This window comes from Bombyx mandarina, chromosome 23 (genome assembly GCF_030267445.1).
Source record: "Bombyx mandarina strain Sakado chromosome 23, ASM3026744v2".
In the NCBI taxonomy this organism is placed as follows: domain Eukaryota; kingdom Metazoa; phylum Arthropoda; class Insecta; order Lepidoptera; family Bombycidae; genus Bombyx; species Bombyx mandarina.
Window position 1 is genome coordinate 9,455,810 of NC_143229.1, and position 19,475 is coordinate 9,475,284.

Sequence of the window (19,475 nt, forward strand, 5' to 3'; positions counted from 1 at the left end):
AGTTTCGAACCTACGACCGATTGAGCGCCATGCACGATGCGACAGCACTTCCAACTTCAGATACTTTATAAATCAAAATTAGTAATTGAATTAAGAGAGGCTTAAAGAAACCAATTCACTATCGCCCGATTGCCAATGTTCATCTACTGTACTGACTAGTTTATTTCAAAGCGAAAAGCATATTCGTGCACCTATTAGAGCGATCTAAAATAAAAGCATAAATAGAACATTTATGAAGATTGATAAAGATCTTCGAAATGCCATTCCTAAAACAACATTTCTTGGAAGAAAAACGGTTAGCTTCGTAGTTCAACAGGAGTTCTCACTTACTGTCCTATGTATTATTGATGTGTCTCCAAAGGTCTACATTAAACTTTCATGGGCTTATCACACGGTTTCGTGTACAGACCGTAATTGAGCCGCAGCTGTTGTTCAAAGCTCTTATGGAAATCAGTGTGAAGGGCTTTATAAACAGCAAACGTGTTGTTGTTTTATTATCACAGTTGAATGTTTTACATTTCTTCAAAAAATTTTAGTTTACATGGTTCGGCTGTTAAAATAAAAATAAAAATTGTTTTGCTTATAGAAATCAGGAATGTCTGGATACTATCTAACAAAGATCGATACTATTCGAAAATTTAATGTCACTGAATTAATTATATTGAAAACAACCAAAAATATTAAAAAAGCGATAATACTCTTTGTTTATCTTGTAAAACAACCCAAACTTTAACTATATAGCAGAAATGAATTCTGAATATGCCGGCTTTATATACAAACATATACAATGACACGACGAAACAAGTACGGTTCCATTTTATCCCATTCGGCTAAGAAGCCTTATATAAGTACAATTTTCGAGCAATTAAAATACAAAAGGGACATTTTGGTATAGGAATCAATCCAGTGACGGTCAAGACAATAATAAATTTAATCGACTGATTCTTAATGATTTCGACCATTTGCGTAAGATGTTTGTTTTTCGGGGACCATTATTACGTAGCATGTGTTTCCGGTACCCAGAACACAGATAAAATCCCTAACTTGAGGCATTTGGATGTGGAACGTCTGCATATTTTCTCTAGTAAGTGATTATTAGAGTTTTATTACTTAGACGGGTGAACGAGCTCACAGCCCACCTGGTGGTAATGAATACCGGAACCCATAGGCATTGACAACACACATACCGCCACCGGCTTGAAACATGAGTTCTGACGCTCAGTTCTATAGTACAATGGTTGCCCCGCCCTTTAAGCCAGAACGTATTACTGATTTTCGACAGAAAGACGCAGGACGGTGATACCATACGGACTCACAAGACGCTCTATCACCAGTAATGATAATCGGTAATGACAGTAAGGAGGTCATAGCTCAAAAATTATGCCAATTTATATTTGCAATGTTTTTGGTACGACTCAAGACGGAGGGAAACAAATGTTCAAATACACAATTGGTATTGTCGTACATTATCATTTCGAATATACCTATATTTATAGGCACAGGTGAAAACTCACTCATATAATTCAAATTTGAGGAACACGATGTTATCCACGCAAAATAAACACACACAATTGCGCTGACGTCTAACAAACAAAGCTTTGTTACCACATACCACAGACGCGTACATTTCATGAAAATTTCCTTTGCAGTTGTGACATTTACATGACACCGAAACGATTTAAATAGGAGATACAATCTCATTCAGACCACGTAATGTAGGTCACGCCTACACACAACATCCGACATGTACATGTTAACTGATTCTAATACGCTTAAATAGCCCATTGACAAATTCCACTTGCACAAATACTACGAGAACAAACACAAAGATATGTTTTTAATTTTTTTCAATTCAACCAAATTGCAAACTTTGATAAATTCTCTATGCCACAAGAAAAAATACGCTATTCTAGAAACAAAGTATTTTAAATTTTAGAAGTAACATTTGGTCGACAAAAACAGTTACAAACTTGCCGAATTTGATTTTACTAATTTGAAATTACATTACATTACATTATATTACATTACAAGAAAATTTAAATGGAAACAAAGAGAATCGTAGTGATTTTTCCACATACAAATTATTGTTTGTTAGACAACAACGTGGTCGTCGTGGCCTAACGGATAAGACGTCCGGTGCATTCGTGTTGAAGCGATGCACCGGTGTTCGAATCCCGCAGGCGGGTACCAATTTTTCTAATGAAATACGTACTCAACAAATGTTCACGATTGACTTCCACGGTGAAGGAATAACATCGTGTAATAAAAATGAAACCCGCTAAATTATAATTTGCGTAATTACTGGTGGTAGGACCTCTTGTGAGTCCGCACGGGTAGGTACCACCGCCCCGCCTATTTCTGACGTGAAGCAGTAATGCGTTTCGGTTTGAAGGGTGGGGCAGCCGTTGTGACAATACTGAGACCTTAGAACTATATCTCAAGGTGTGTGGCGCATTTACGTTGTAGATGTCTATGGGCTCCAGTAACCACTTAACATCAGGTGGGCTGTGAGCTCGTCCACACAGCTGAGCAATAAAAAAAAAATAAAAAAAAAAAAAACAATATAAAAAACTGAAATATGAATGATACATAAATAAAATTATTTTTGTTAAGTAAAAACGATCGATGCTTATAAAAGCATAATAAATATTTATCAGAATGAATCCGAGACGACTATCTATGATACTACCAAACCAAAACTATTGCGATGGAATATTTATTACATACAATATTCGTAAATTATTTAATTTGACTATTCAGATGAATTGTATAGACATGTATATATTTCTAGCAGGCATTTAGCTGCTAAGCTCGATTAGTTCTAGATTATAATCTCATTGTGTCATATTTCGGTAATCTTCGATTTGGGCCGTGTTAAATTATTCTATTCAGTCTTTCGAAATGAAATAATATAATAAGTTATTTATACTGCCTAAATGTATATTGCAGAATGGAAATCAATGAACCAAAGACCACCCAATGCGTTGGTCTATTAATCAACAACACCGAGAACTAATTAATTCATTCATGAGCTCTATGCATAAAATATTCGAGCCATTTACAACTTGCCCGGGCTAGAGATTTTGTTATTTACGATGATGCAACTTCAATATTCTTCTTGGTCAAATTAATGAATCCTCTCAACGATCCTCTTTCATGAATAAACAGAGCATTCAAAAATGCTAAAAAAAAGCACAAACATTTACAATTTTTCTTAGCACGTTTTTAAAATATTTAACGTTTAGCGATTTAGCGCTGTTCGACCTCCAAACGTTTTGATATTACCGTTAATTCAGTAGAAGAATGAAACACACAGGATTTGCTTACATTTGGTGCATACTTGAACTGGTATCGTGTAATGAAAATCAAACCCGCAAAAATTATAATTTGCGTAATTACTGGTGGTAGGACCTCCTGTGAGTCCGCACGGGTAGGTACCACCATCCCGCCTATTTCTGCCGTGAAGCAGTAATGCATTTCGGTTTGAAGGGCGGGGCAGCCGTTGTAACTATACTGTGACCTTAGAACTTATATCTCAAGGTAGGTGGCGCATTTACGTTGTAGATGTCTATGGGCTCCAGTAACGACTTAATACCAGTTGGACTGTGAGCTCATCCATCTATCTAAGCAATAAAATAAAAAAGGCATGAGATCACGCGGGCGCTCACCAATCCGCTGGACTGACCTAATTAAGAAGGCATCTGAATCCACTTTAGTTGAATGTACTCGAAACGCTTCGAACCGCCATACCTGGAAGCTCATTGCATGGAAGGTGGTTCTCGGCGGGTGACCTAACGGGTCCTTCTGCACATACAGCGTCAGCGCAACCACGAACACTCTGACAAGAGTGTCCAACTGAGAAGAAGGTGCATACTCGAGGCTTCAAGACGACTTATGAATGACTTCAGCAAAATGAATACGTCATGTTAAATTCATAAATCAAACGGCAGTTCTAGTTTTAACTCATTATCATGTTAACAGTAGTAATATTTAGCAAAAATATCTATTGCTTTAATTAAGAAAATAACATCTCGTTTTCACTCAAAAGTCGTGCTATAATACATATACATAAGCAGAAACATAATCCCTCCTGGCTGAGCCTTTGCTCGCCCATCTGCCCTGGTAAAACTGGAAACTGCTTCCTGGCCACCAGTAAATTCTCAAACATAAAAAAAAGAAACATAATTTACAGTGCCCATTTTCTGCGATACACGAGCGTATCCGACCTTGTTACTAATTACACAAATAGTGGGGAATTAATCAATGAATGTCAACCGGATATTTATAGATTACCAAAAATTACGATTGCTGACTTGAAAAAATGAAATCAACAACTATTACATAACTACATAAATAATATAGTTACATCATATGTTCCTGGGTTTCGCCGGTGTTATATCTTAATTGTAGTTAGGGATTATTCACGGCATAAACAACACACAAGTAACTCTTCAGACTATAAATAATCTTAGTATACCCAATTATACAATATGAAAACTTTGAATATTTTAAAATTAATATAGTGTCGTTTTAAATTCAACAATTAAGCTGAGTTTAAAGTTAAAGGTCATCCACCAATCTGATTGTAATACCCTGATGTATTGCTTGTTACTGACGAACAAGGTAACACAGACCTGTAATGATGTTAAATACAAATTTTCGTTTCATATAAAAAGGTTGACTTACAACAAAACTGTCATTCGATTTCGACTTTCCGAAAGAAATTGTGCGAAATGGACTGCAAGGTATCTGATTTTTAACTATATTAAATAGTATATTAATATTAAGTATTACACACATTAAGTAGAATACCCATTAAATAGTACATTCATTATTTATGTCCAAAGTTTTGATAGCCATGAGCCATGTATTTAATTCTTTCGAGTCTGTACCGTCCTGCCTATTATGCCGCAAAGCAGTTATGCAACTCGATTAGAAGAGAATGGTGGAACTCTTATTATGATTCAATTGAGATTCTGACGTCACGGTTCGGGATGGGCGACACCGTTCTTTGTGATTTATATAGCTTTTAATAATAGCTTTAAATCAGGCAGATTGTGTACTCTGTGTAGATTAAATTTTCACATTCTACAAGCAAATTTTGACAGGGTATTCTATCACCATATATACGAAATCTCCACTAGAATAAATCTCAACATTTTGAGTGCTGTTTTATATTGTGCAAGACATTCATACTAAGCCCTTTGACTTCTTTCAGATAATCACTATTCTATGCTACTTAGCTGTAGCTAGAGCAAGTATCATCGATACTGGCTACCCACCTGCAGCATCAGTGTCATATTCTTCAATATCTACGCCAATCAATGGCAAAACTATTATCAACCCAAGCACTGAAGCCAGAAGACGTATAAATTTTTACAAAACAGTCGCACCGGCTCCTGTACACGAAACGTTTTCCGACCACAATAATGCTAGAAATGCTTACTTTTCACCGCTCCACAAAGAAAACCTTGATTATTACAACAATCAAAACTACGATACTCCAGTATATTTTAACACATATCAACACGAACCGATCGGATTTAATCCACATGAAAATATCAACGTGCACGGACCCTTGGTACACTCTGTCTCCACACTAGCTGCACACAAGTCTATTCCTGTGACCTTCGCAACCCATTCTATTCCCTATTCCAAAACGTCTTACTTATCAGACACTCGATCGGCCCCAACTGAACCATCACTTTTTGCTCAAAGTGGCCAATCTTCTGGATTATCAGCATATTCCTCTTATACTCCTGTGTCGTATTTGCCATCAAAATCAAGTCCCATATATCCTAAGTTTTCTGGTGTTAAAACTTACGATATTTATTCACCTCCGATAAACACAGCAGCAGCAAGTTACGAATCTCATCCATCTCTTAAAAATACATTAACGTATTCGGAAGCTCCATTAGTGTCTCATTTGTCTTTTAATGGACATGGAGCTTCTTATAGTTGGTAATTATTATAGTTTTAAATGAAATGTGCGACTGAACTAGCTTGCAAGTTAATTTTAAGATTTATTTATTTAAATAAAATTACTTCCCACAAAACTGTTATTTTATTTGTATTTTTTTTATTTATTTTTTGCCTTTGTAGGCAGACGAGCATACGGCCCACCTGATGGTGAGTGGTTACCGTCGCCCATGGACTTCAGCAATGCCAAGGGCAGAGCCAAGCCGCTGCCTACCGCTTAATACTCTCCACAAGCCTCGTTTGAAGAAGGACATGTCATAGCGCTCGGGAAACACCGTGGAGGGGAGCTCATTCCATAGCCGGATGGTACGTGGCAAAAAAGATCTCTGGAAACGCACTGTGGATGACCACAGTGGCTCCAGTTAGTATGGATGAACTCTACTCCGGTGGCGGGCGGTGCGATGGTAAAAACGAGACGTTGGTATCATCGCGAACAATTCCTCAGAGCACTCCCCATGGAACATGCGGTACAAAATACAGAGGGAACCGAAGTCCCTCCGCAGACCCAGAGGCTCCAAACGATCCGTGAGAATGGGATTATCGACAATCCGAACGGCTCTTGTAGACTGGAGTAGTTTTATTGGAAAAAATGCTTTGGACTTTATATCCACAAATCGGTTATTTTCTATAATTTTGTTTGACAACAAAAATCTACAATGGTTTAAAAAAATCTACCATTAAGACTTTAATTTACAACTTATATTAATCTAATTCAAGTCTAGATTAATTTAACAATAATATTCCGACCTATTTTGGCTAAATAGCTGAAACCTTTGTTAGCTATCACAATTATGTTTTTTCAAGTAAAGAGAAATCTGTTCATAATATTTCAACCGGAGTTCTTATTGACATTAGAAAATAATGTTTTCTTATACGAGATCTTATATTATATTTATATGCGTACATACAAGAAACAACAAATTTAAAAATTAAAGACACAAAGTCAATTTTTAATTTGAATACTGAAGTTGTCATAGGTTATAATGATGATATCATTTTATGTTAGTAATTTATAATTAACTAAAATGCAGTCTAGAAGATGAGGTCACAAAAAACTTGATAAAATATTTAATTTTTTAACCAATAGAAGAAATATTTCAACAGATTTATCGATGTGTTTTTACTAAAAATGAAAATTGGTACATTTTACACCGGAAAAAAAATTGGTCTTTCTCAAAAATCGCAACCGTTTATCATCAAAGTTCAACAAACAGAAGTGGCAACATATAGAGCAACATAATTAATAGAGTTGTGCTTAACGCTTACACGCTTGAACTAGCTCAGATCGTAGTGACCGGTGTGCACGATTGACCTGTCCACGTGTGTCGCAAAACATGTTTCGTAAGGATCAGTGCACAATGGACAACGTTTAAAAATATGGATGTTTTATAAGTACATCATCTCAGACGCAACAGCAAATTCAATTTTTTTTTGTCAAAACGACTTCGTCTGGTGTTGTGTCTATTTAAGAATAGCGCAACCCCGTAACTTCTCTTGACTGTTGTCAAAGAACACATAAGGATTCATCAGCAGTCTGTATTTCTGTAATCGATTTACGTTGTAATCGTAAACCTGCATGGGACCATCGTGGCTATATCTATCGCGGAACAGTCCTAGATTCTTGTTTGAAAGAAGGAACAGTACTTATAATACACAATAGACTTCGATCGCATGTTTCAAGGAGGTTGGCGGAACAAACTTCGTGATGTCTACGGATTCTCAAAAATAATAATTAAAAAAAAAAAAATTGCCATAAAATTCAGACTGCTGAAATCGATTTTTAAAATATGAATAAATGAAAGAACGAATACCTAGTGAGAAATACTTGGTATGACTCTCGTATGCCCGCAGCATATACATCCAATACAATATTTATAGGTTTCCCCAGTTGAAAAGATCAACATAATGTGTGCTTAGTACTAAGCACTTAGCACTTACTTATCACTAAGTACACTAGAATTCAATCATACCACTAGAATATTTTAACATTTAAAATAAACTTTTTGAATGTATTAATTTATTTAATAATAAATATATCATAAATTAATTTCCAACACAATTGTAAACTGAACCTAAGAAACAACCGCCTCAGTTGCCCTTAGCAAGCCACATGAATCTTACGCAACTGAGCCGAGCCTAGCCGGCGGACAATATGTGTCAGACATTGTTATCATTCTAATAAAGTTACTTCTAGTTTTAATTAATCTCAAAATTGTTTGGTTACAAGATACAATAAGATTAAATACAGTATGTCTATAGACATTAAGAATGTTTCTTATTCTGGTGTATTGAAAGAATATTTTTTTTTGTGATATGATTATTTATTTCACTTTTATCGTGTCGTGGTCTGCCCTTTCAATTCTTCGTAGCTTATGCAGCGCTCTGGAACTAGACGGATAATTTGAGCAATGGATAATGAAGAAGACCTAAAGTGCCTCAATGTTCTAGCGACCATGTTGATGTTGCACAACGAATTTGCTGTTAGCACTTAGAGTGATCTTGTTTTGTTTGACATCAGGGGTGGTGCGTGCATATGCTTTCCTACTGTGCTAGGAAAATAGCACTGAAAACTACAATACAGTTTTGGATATTGAAAACCATAAGATAACCATAAGATCGGTGGGCAGCGGCTTGGCTCTGGCCCTGGCATTGCTGACCTCCATGATCGACGGTAACTACTCACCATCAGGCCGTATGCTCGTCTGCCTATTAGGGCAATAAAAAAAAATTATTGGTCTTTAAGGGATCTGCTTTTCATCATGGTTAGACAAGATAATTCTATATTATTCCGTTCACCACGTTCGTACTACATACTAAAAATCTCGTTGAAGAATCTTTATATTAATACGTGAAGCAAAAATGTTGTACCCCTTTTTTCGAAAATTGCGCGGACTGAGAAGTATGAAATTTGCAACATTTATAGAGAATACAGAGAAGGAGTGCAGAATGCTATTCTTTTTTTAGATTATATATTAATAATACATTAAATCAATTAAAAAAAAACCTTACACACACTACCTTGTATTTGACACATACATATATTTTATATATATACTCTTTGTTTATTGTCAAACTTTTGTAATTGCTTAAAGTCAGTGTTCAAATTGAGAATAGGGTAATATTTTTTATCTTTATATTTATTTGTCTATAGTGTAGTCGCAATCTGTGATTATAGAGGTATAATAATAGTCTTTGACAATAGAATCTTAATAACGTTCAAACTGATAATTTCAATTAATTATAGTTGAATTTCGACTACTGCGAGACCACTAGTATATTATAAGTAATTTCAAAAACTTAAACAGTAAGATCATGGTAAGATCATTGTCCACGTCGTATTGCGTCACTCGTTATCAAACCAGCTAGAGAGTAGATACGTTCTTGGCAGGTCAATAGCGACATGCTGTCTGCCAATACAATGTTACGTGCAATTAAGATACATTTGCTAGAACGAATCCGTAGCGTATTCCATGCAAGAGCGTATAGGTTTGCAACCGACTTACAAAATAAGGGGTTCTCAATTAGATTATAATTTTGTGTTTATTATCTCACTACGTCATTTATAAACCGATTTTCATTATTTTATTTGAAAGCAAAAATTTTCAAATTAATCTTATAGAAATTTTAACAAAATAAACTAAGCCGTCCGTAGTATGGTTTTTAAATCAAAATGACTGGGAAAATTTACAGAAGTCAGTTTTAATATTTTTTCTACCTGAAATTGGACATATTTTGTGAATAATTTGTTCTATTGTCGACTTCAATTACCAGCACATTTGAAGGTACGATTAAAAATAATATAGATAAAAGTTGAATACGGAATGACTAACAACACGTAGCTTACATTGCTGAATCTAGAAGCGTGAAATATTACATAGAACGTCTTGATAATATAACGTGGGTGAGCACTAATGATTGATTTTTTACAAAGATTAAGATTTAATAAGAATAAGGTATATTTTAAGTTATTCTTGTTAAAAATATATTAAACGCTTTCAAAAAAACATGATTAAACCAAAGTAACTTAGTTAAAATATAAAACACTTTAGATATGAATAAAAGCCTGTAAAATTTGTTCAGGGTTGTTGCTGATTTCCGGATTACCGTAGTCGAAATTCATTTTTATAAGAATCAAAGTAATTCAAATTTAATTGCATTAATCCGTCAAGGTGCCATACTCAACATTTTTGCACTGTTAATTTTACTAGCCTTGGCCGATATGATCGGAATTGCATAACAAGTGTCACCCTAAGATTTAGATTCTTTTTATGTATTTTATTTTCTAATTTCTCTGTCTCTGTTCTCGCTTGATTCATTTTTTTTTATTGAAGCTTAGGAACTAATTGACTTTATTTTGTTTTCTTCTATTGTTAATAACAAATTTCGTTAATAGCAACAAATAAAAAAAGAGAAAATCATTGACAATTGAAGAAGAAAAAGGCCCTAAAACGAATTCGCCTACTTAAATGTAGATTTATATTACTAAAGCATTGTTAAGGCATTCACTAGTTTATATAAATAAAAAATTAATTTCGATCCTGTGGTCCCTACACTATCACCCAATACAATATAAAATTACATTCATTGATTAAAACGACTTTTTTTTTTTTTTTTTTTTTTATGATTGAAAATTTACTGGTGGCCCGAAGGCCTTTCCAGTTTCACCAGGACAGGTGGGCGAGCAAAGGCTCAGCCAAGAGGGGCGGGATTTGCTAACAACCGCCCGAGCGCCTCCGAAGGAGACCTAACAACTCAAGAGCAATTGTTTCGCGAATGAATCTACTACCGGATCGGAATCGCGACCCGCTGAGAAGATCCGGCGAGAAACTCAGCGGGCTGATGCATGGGTTAGGTTGCACGTCGACCTCTTTGTCGAGTTCGACGAGTACGGTTACCGGGGTCCCTAAGCCTGCCCCTAGTATTAGAGCTGAAGGCATCTAATGCAACGGTTATTGGATCTGATGGATCCGTAAGGACGTGTCTAGGGCGTCGACGGTGACTGGCTCCTGCATGATCAGGATTCGGGGAGTAGTCAGCGGCGGCAACGATAAGGCGATTATCATGACGCATAGCCTTATCGAAGTATCGTTCCGACGCTGACTTCATGTATTTCCGAATTGATTCGAGGCCCAGGTCGTCGTGTAGGTCAACGTTCCTCACGAACCACGGAGCCCCGACAGCTAACCTACAAAAGCGGGATTGTAGGGATTGAAGGGTGTCTATGTGTGTGCGGGCCGCGTGAGCGAACACCACACTCGCGTAAGTCATGACGGGCCTTATGCAAGTTTTGTAAAGTGTCACCTTGTTCCGAAGGGACATTTTACTCCGCTTACAGATCATGGGGTAGAGTCTACCGAGAATAAACGCGGCACGGTCACGGACTGATTTTATATGCGGGCGGAATGTCATCGATGCATCCAGGGTAACGCCCAGGTACTTGACCTTCCTAGCCCAGGGTATGGGTTGTCTAAAGAGAGTAATCGGGGGTGTGAGATTCCTCCTCCTAATCCGGGAGGAAATCCGTGTGGAGCTTCCCCTCTGAAATAGCACCGCAGTACTTTTCGATGGGTTGATGTCTATGCGCCATTTTCGGAACCACTGTCCTAGGGCTAGGGCTGCGCTCTGAAGCTTCTTCGCGATTAGGGACTTATTTCTACTAGAATAGTAAACAGTCGTGTCGTCGGCGAATAAAGCTAAATGGGTCGGCGGCGACCGGGGAATATCGTTGACGAATAAGCTAAATAGGAGGGGTGAGAGGACAGAGCCTTGCGGGACTCCAGCTGTGAGAGGTCGTGGGGAGGAGCGGGTTCCCTCGACTCGATAACGAAAAGAGCGGTTCGACAAGAAGTCCCGTATGATGAGCACGAGACTATCCGGCACGCCCATGTTGAATAGTTTGAAAATCAAACCATTGTGCCAGACTTTGTCGAACGCTTTTGCGACGTCGAAGAAGAGAGCTCCCGTGTATAACGGTTTTGGTCGATTAAGCCCCACAAGAATGTGCTCCGTGAGGCGGTGCACCTGTTGAACGCATGAGTGATTTGTACGGAATCCGAATTGTTCATCGATGAGAATGCCCTTGGATGAGACGAAGTCTCTGAGGCGTTTGTAGAGCAGACGCTCATACAGTTTGCCTAGAGACATGAGGAGGCTAATCGGGCGGTAGCTCGTCGGATGATTTTTTGGTTTACCGGGTTTATGTATGCCGATAACGTCCGCTTCTTTCCACACCGCGGGAAAGATACAGTTCGCCATAGCGGCATTAAAAATAGATGCCAACATCACGATGAGTTGGACGGGTAGAAGTTTAATAACGCGGTTAGATATACCGTCGGAACCGGGAGCCTTGCGAGGACGTAGGTCTTTGATCAAGTCTTTAACTTCCATCGGGGTGACGGGTGGTAACGCATCCGAGGGTGGCAAGGAGGCTCTGCGTTCTACCTCACTGTCTACTAATTCTACATGAACAGGGTCCATGGATTGAGTGCTGGGCGTGCACTGGGTTTGCAGTGTATCGGCCAGCAGCTCTGCTTTTTCATCATCATCGAACGCCGCGAGTTGGCCTGAGGGGCCTACGAGGGGGGGCATAGTTACTACCGTATCCGATTTGAGAGGACGAGCTAAGCGGTAGTAAGACGTTTGGGAGGGCGCGAGTCTTTCTAAGAAATCAGACCATCTGACATCTCGGACTTCGGCGATGCGAGACTTTAGGTCGCGTTGTAGGGCACGCATTCGAGTACGATTATCCACGGTAGGATACCTATCGTAGGCGCGGATCGAGGCGTTCTTAGCTCTAAGGAGTTCCCTAATATCGTCCGGCAATTTGAAGCGGTGAAGGAAGTCCTCCGCTACAACTTGCTTCGATGACCTATTTAATGTCGAGGTGATGTGTGACGTTAAGATGTCTATGGCTTCAGCGGTATCCTGAGGAGACGGGGTAGAGTCCGGGCTAAACGGGAGCGATGGTGGATCAGATTCAGCCAGGCTGATGCCCAGCGTGTGCCAATCCACCACAGTCCTCGTGACGGGAACGGAATCGGGAGCGCGACCGAGCTTCATAACGACGGGACGATGGTCTGAATCTAACTCTGAAACTACTTCGATCGAGTGTAAGCGCAGAGTTACGTTTTTTAATAACGCTATGTCGAGTATATCCGGGCGATGCGCGATATTTAGCGGGTAGTGAGTCGGGGTTAGCGGAGCGACGATATCGAAGGCGAGATCATCGACTAACGCGTCAAGCCGCCTGCCATTCGGGGTTGTGGTGTGCGAGTTCCACCTGACGTGTTTACAATTAAGGTCGCCCGCCAGAATGACAGAGCTTCCCATGCCGAGCAGCGCCTCGATATCGCTGCTTAGAACGATCTTATCCGGTGGAAGATAAACGGACGCGATAACGATCGGCGCGTGTCCAGTCAGTGAGATTCGGCATACTGATGCTTCGATGTTAGAAAGCGCGGGGGGGTCGAGTGGGACGCAGTGCAGGGCTCGTCTATAGTAAATGACGGTACCACCACCACGAGCAGTGAGCCTGTCGTTCCTAACCATGTTATAGTTCGCGATTTTAGGGTCGCGGCGCGCGGGCTTAAGCAGGGTCTCCTGCACCAAAAAGATGTCAATTTGATGGTCACGCAAAAAATCACAAACCTGATCACGTTGATTTGCGAGGCCGTAAGCGTTAAAAAATCCTATCGTTACGGATAGGGGCTTTATTCTACTTATGTACGCCATTGATTACCGGCGGAGCGAGGGGAGGACGTACGTATTTAACGACGCGTATACGTCAGCGTATTCTTGCACAACGGCGATGAAGTTTTGTGCAGTGGAGGCAGCGCGAATGGCGTCACCTAAAGCGTTAACGCGCTCAAAGTTAATCGATTGAAAGAAGTCGATCGCTAGAGCAAGATTGTCGGACGCTGTCGGAGGGAAATTCGCGGGGGAGGGGCGTATCGCGGGGGTGGGACGAGTCGCGGGGGCGGGACGAATCGCGGAGGAGGGAGTTGTAGCCGTGTTCGTGTACGGCAGCGGTCTCGCCCAGGCCGAGCCACTGGGCACCGGCGCCGGAACGAACGCTGGCTTAGCCTGCGACACAGAGGGTGCCGAGGCTTTGATGTCTGGATGGGAAGCTCGGAGGCGGTTTTGGCGGGCGACGCGGCGATTTATTTTCGGGGCTCGGGGGCATCCGCGGTAATTTGCGGGGTGACCCTGTGTTCGACACAGGACGCAGCTAGGCGGTTCCGTCGCGGTTTTTTGATCGCGAGTGCATAGGGCCGTAGCGTGATCGCCTAAACACTTGACGCATCGGGGGCGCGCGTGACAGTTACGGGAAGAATGCCCGTACAGTTGACAGTTATGGCACTGGCTAGGAGTGCCTTTTTTATGGGGGGCTTCGACGGCGATACCGGAGAGCCTACAGACGGTCCGTATGTTAAAAATTTGCTTACCCTCGGGGGTAGGCTGGAGGGCGACTAGAACCATATTATATGGTTCCCTACCGCGGCCGGTGTGCATGCGGTGCACTGAATTTACTGGTAGGCCTTGTTCCAGAAGGTCGGCCTTGACGAGTTCGGCATCCAACTCTTTAGGGATGCCACGTATGACGGCACGGAGTTCGCGTTCCTCCTGGAGCGTATACGTATGGAAACTTATACGCTCCTTACGGAGGTAAGAAGAGAGGGCCCTATGGTCGTCGGGTGTTTGAACCTTAATTTGAATGCCGTTCGCGAGGTTACGGGCATTCGTGAAATTTATATTTTTGGCCTTAAGGGCCAGGCAAACTCGATCCCAAGCTGCCTTCTCCTGAAGGATAACCGGGGGAGGGGTCTGGGTTTTATTTTGAGCCACCGGACGCGGCGACGGAGTGGCACGGGCTGGGGGCGCAACGGGAGTCTGAGGGCGGGGGCGCGACGCGTTCACGGCTTTGCTAATTTTAGCGGCCGCGGGAGCTCGAGACTCCGCGGCACGCTTCTTACCCTTCTGTACCAGGGTGAATCCATCCGTCGATGAGGCGGGGGCGAGGTCGACCTCCATGTCCGAGTCAGAGTCGGAGCACGAGGAGGCGGGTGCAGGCGACCTACGAGCAAGTGTAGGTGCTTTAGAGGGCGCGACGGAGGCCGCGGATGATCGCTCAGCTGAAACGATGGTCACGGCGGACGACGCAGCAGCTTTTCTCGCCAGTATAGGCGACACGGGAGCGGCAGGCACGACAGAGGCTGCGGTGCTCAATGCAGAAGCTCTGCACGCAGGTACAGGCGACGCAGGAGCAGCGAGCGCGGCGGAGTCCTCGAGAGGGCTCGCAGTGTGATTGGCCTTGAAGGCCAGAAACTCTGAGGCGAGCTGTGGGTGGCGAAGTCGGAGGAATTCCGCGAATACAGCGTCCATGATCGCTGAGTACCCAGGTGGGGCGGCCCCGGGTCTTGAAAACACTCGCCTTGCGGCGAGGCCCCAACTTCTCGGACCTGAGCGGTTCTATTGAACACAGGTGGCAATGCGGCGCGATTACTACAGGACAAAGAAAAAGCACAACAAAACAGAAATTACAAAAAGAAACAAAACAAATAAATACTTGCAGGAAAACACTTTGTCGGCAAATGTTCCACGAACACAAAAATAACTAAAACGAAACAAATAAAAGCTTCCAGGAAACACACTTGGTCGGCAGATGTATCACGAACACAGGCCGCGCGAACAATGGCCGGGCTAACAAAAGCCGGGCGAACAAAGACCGGGCGATCGAGTGGACGATGAGCACGTCCGCACGTGACGGGTGCCTCTATCGGAATCATTAAAACGACTAGAGGTTCACTCAGTGTACGCAGATGTGAACCTTTTTGAAATTTCACTGATAACAGTTTAAAACAAAAAAACAATACGTATATTATAAAAATATGGACACGGCTCATTTAATTGTACGTATATTATATGGACACGGCTCATTTAATTGTAAGAAGTGACCGTTGTTCGTGGACCGGCCGAATTTTTTTTTTGTTGCTCATATTGTTGGACGACCTCACAGCCCACCCGATGTTAAGTGGTTACTGGAGCCCATAGACATCTACGACATAAATGCGCCACCCACCTTGAGATATAAGTTCCAAGGTCTCAGTATAGTTACAACGGCTGCCCCACCCTTCAAACCGAAACGCATTAATTGCTTCACGGCAGAAATAAGCGGGGTGGTGGTACCTACCCGTGCGGACTCACAAGAGTTCCTACCACCAGTAAAAATTTCCAGAGAATAGAAAGAAGCTCGCTCCGGTAGCTACTAGTCCAATAACATGACGGTATACCATTCTCCAACTAACTAACTAAAAAAAATGTTTTTATTTACTGATATTTAATTAATCAACTAATGAATTGTAATGTACGTTCACGGTAAACTTCCGTTTTTATATCGTATGTATTTTAATTACACTTCCGTAAATATATTACGTGTTTACCCTCAAATCTTAGTTTCCTATTGACTAATAATAACAATTCCTATATTTGGTACCAAAAATTTGGAGATCTACCTACTCCTTGTGGTAGCGAAATTTTATTTTTCAACTAACATTGACCATACGTTTTTAAAGATATTTTCACTTTGAAATAAGATTTAGGTCGCGATAGAAATAATCAGTGTGCCAATGAGGGCTTACAAATAATTGGCACTTATCAGCACTATATGTGAACCGACATAGTCACATCCCTTGATAGGAGTATACCGAGCATCTTACCATTTAGACCACGACTTTAGATTTTTTTTTTTATTGCTTAGATAGGTGGACGAGCTCACAGCCCACCTGGCTTTAAGTGGTTACTGGAGCCCATAGACATCCACAACGTAAATGTGCCACCCACCTTGAAATATAAGTTCTAAGGTCTCAAGTATAGTTACAACGGCTGCCCCACCCTTCAAACCGAAACGCATTAGTGCTTCACGGCATAAATAGGCGGAGTGGTGGTACCTACCCGGGCGGACTCACAAGAGGTCCTACCACCAGTAACAAATAAAAACCAGTAGGAAGTGTGAATAAAGTACTTTATGAGTGCTAGTAAGAAAATGAAGTACTAAGTATCTATCCGAATCGTTATCCAAACCGAGTTAGTTTTAATTGCTGAAAATAAACCCACAGCTCAACTCTTATGAACTGGTAATTAGAAGTACATAGAATTCACAAATAATACGAAACGAATCGTAAATCATGTGAATACTTGAGGTCTAAGTCTATATTTCATTCTATGAGTGAATGTTTCATCTCATCCTTCAAACCAGAACGCTTGATAACTTTGATACAGAATTACAAGTAGGTGGTACCTATAGGTCCTAAATTATTATGACTGATCTTTAAAGATGTAAAGTAAAATTTTGGAATACGAAAGAAACTGAGACCTTAACTGTAACTATACTGAGACCTTAGAACTTATATCTCAAGGTGGATGGCGTATTTACGTTGTAGATGTCTATGGGCTCCACTTTTTTTTTTCTACCTAAGCTGATAGCCTTGAGAGGCTATTTCAGCGGAACCTTAACTAGTAGGTGAGCTCACGGGGCTCAAACCTGACGACGTTGCTAGCACGAACCCTAGGAAGAGCCGCGCTTCGCAGAATCTACCACCGGATCGGAAACGCGACCCACTGCGAAGATCCGGCGAGAAACTCAGTGGGCAGTGGGCTCCAATAACCACTTAACATCAGGTAAGATGTGAGCTCGTCCTTCGTAGAAACAATAAAAAAAAACACATTTTACAATGTTAACGTGCAAATGAAGCATGTTAATATAGTTTTGTCCTAACTTTTCAATTGACTTACAATTAAAATTTATATTTAACTAGCTAATTTCAAACTCTCCTAGCATCCGGTACAGTCACCATTTTTCACCAGGATGGTCGCGTTGTCGTCAGCTTATGGGAATTTAAAAATAATATATGTACTTATCCACCTTGAAATTTAAATTAAAGGCAGTATGTGACATTTAAAGGTAATTAATAAAGCGTGTCATTGAAATTTAACATTAAATTATACTATTTGTACTCAAATAGTACACTTGGTACTTACTGGTACTCATTATCGGTTTAAATATACCGCAAGCTTGGAAATTCATTTATTTACAAAACTATTAAGAATTTGATTTGTCTTTTGCAAATTGTATCAAATGGACCTGCAAAATACCCATGTAAAGCTTTTATGGCACCCATAACATATAATAATATGCATAATGCTTCCGTGAGATATAAAACTGCTTCCTTGAGATATAAAAATATGAATTGCAAACTTTGTGAGGCAGAAGAAGACTAGTTGCTACCCATGCGGGCTTGCAATAAAGCCTACCATCAGTTAGATAATATCTATGGGGTTCCATATGGTTTTTTATTACTACTGTAGGCAGATAGGTATTCGATTTACCTGATGATGAGGGAATGCTGTCACTCATGGATTCTAGTAATACCAGGGCAAATAATTACTACAGTGCCAGTAGCAACAGCTCTTCAAGGACACTGAGGATCTTCTAGCATCTACTGAGCTAGAAAAACTAAAATACTGATCAAAGCTTGCTTCGTACAGAATAGTTTTTCATCTTCAGCCTACCGTTTTTTTTTTGTTGCTCGTTAAATAAGATCAAGAAGCGAAAAAACCCGTGAAACATTCGCAAACGCAAGCGAATAAGTGTCTTTGATGTTAGTACGGCTGTTAGTCAAATTGCAAATGTTATTTACAAGCGGACGTTCAATGTCTCCGAACGACATAAACTTCAGAGACTCCACTAATATTCTATATAAGTATATTAATAATACGTGAAGGAAAAACTTTGTACACCTTTTTACGAAAATTGCGCGGACGGAGGAGTATGAAATTTCCCATACTTATAGAGAATATAGAGATGGAGTGCCGAATGTTAATTTTTTTTTTAAAATTATGCCTAATAAATACATTACAACAATAATAAAAAAAAACATTACACACACTACCCTGTATTTGACGCACACACGCATGCATACTATTTGTTTATTGTTAAACTTTTGTTCTTGACGTCTGTGGTCAATTTGAGAATAGGTTAAATATTGTTTGTCTTTATTAATATTATTCTATAGTGTATTCTTGGCGAAATTTGTGATTATAGAAGTATCTTTGAAAATAGAATCATAATAGTGTACAAACTTACAATTTCAATTCATTATGGTCGAATTTCGATTACTGCGGGACCACTAGTAATAGATAGTTACTTCAAGTATATTGCTTTTTGACGGATGAACTGTGAGCCCATATGTATTGGTGACACATACGTACGTAGCAGATATCTGTTCCGGTTCGAATAATGGGATAGCCATTTTATAAAATAACAGAGACGTCGATTTTAAGCCAGAAGGTGAATAAAAATTCTAGGCTATTTCTGAACGCTTCGTTAAATAAGATTTTCGTAAGCTTCTTCACTATTGGAAAGTAGTTTGGTTTTCACCAGTGATACCAACGACTGATTATTCATCTGACAGCATCAACGATTAAATCAATGTAACATA

The 19,475-nt window shown here is 40.3% G+C and overlaps 1 protein-coding gene across 1 annotated transcript; it reads left to right on the top strand.

Moving 5' to 3' along the window:
* The first annotated feature begins 257 nt into the window (after positions 1-257).
* CPFL2 (cuticular protein CPFL family 2) lies at positions 258-6,056 on the top strand. Its single transcript, XM_089737659.1, has 3 exons — positions 258-295; positions 972-1,084; positions 5,166-6,056. Exons 1-3 carry the CDS (start codon positions 258-260, stop codon positions 5,963-5,965), a joined length of 951 nt encoding a protein of 316 aa, XP_089593785.1. The 3' UTR covers positions 5,966-6,056.
* Positions 6,057-19,475: the final 13,419 nt, after the last annotated feature.

Bases quoted from the DNA above. Each gene is read 5' to 3' on its own strand.
- CPFL2 (XM_089737659.1), top strand. From the start codon at position 258: ATGCCATTCCTAAAACAACATTTCTTGGAAGAAAAACG. The intron at 296-971 runs GTTAGCTTCGTA...CATTTGCGTAAG, and splicing joins CATTTCTTGGAAGAAAAACG to ATGTTTGTTTTTCGGGGACC. The intron at 1,085-5,165 runs GTAAGTGATTAT...CAACATTTTGAG, and splicing joins ACGTCTGCATATTTTCTCTA to TGCTGTTTTATATTGTGCAA.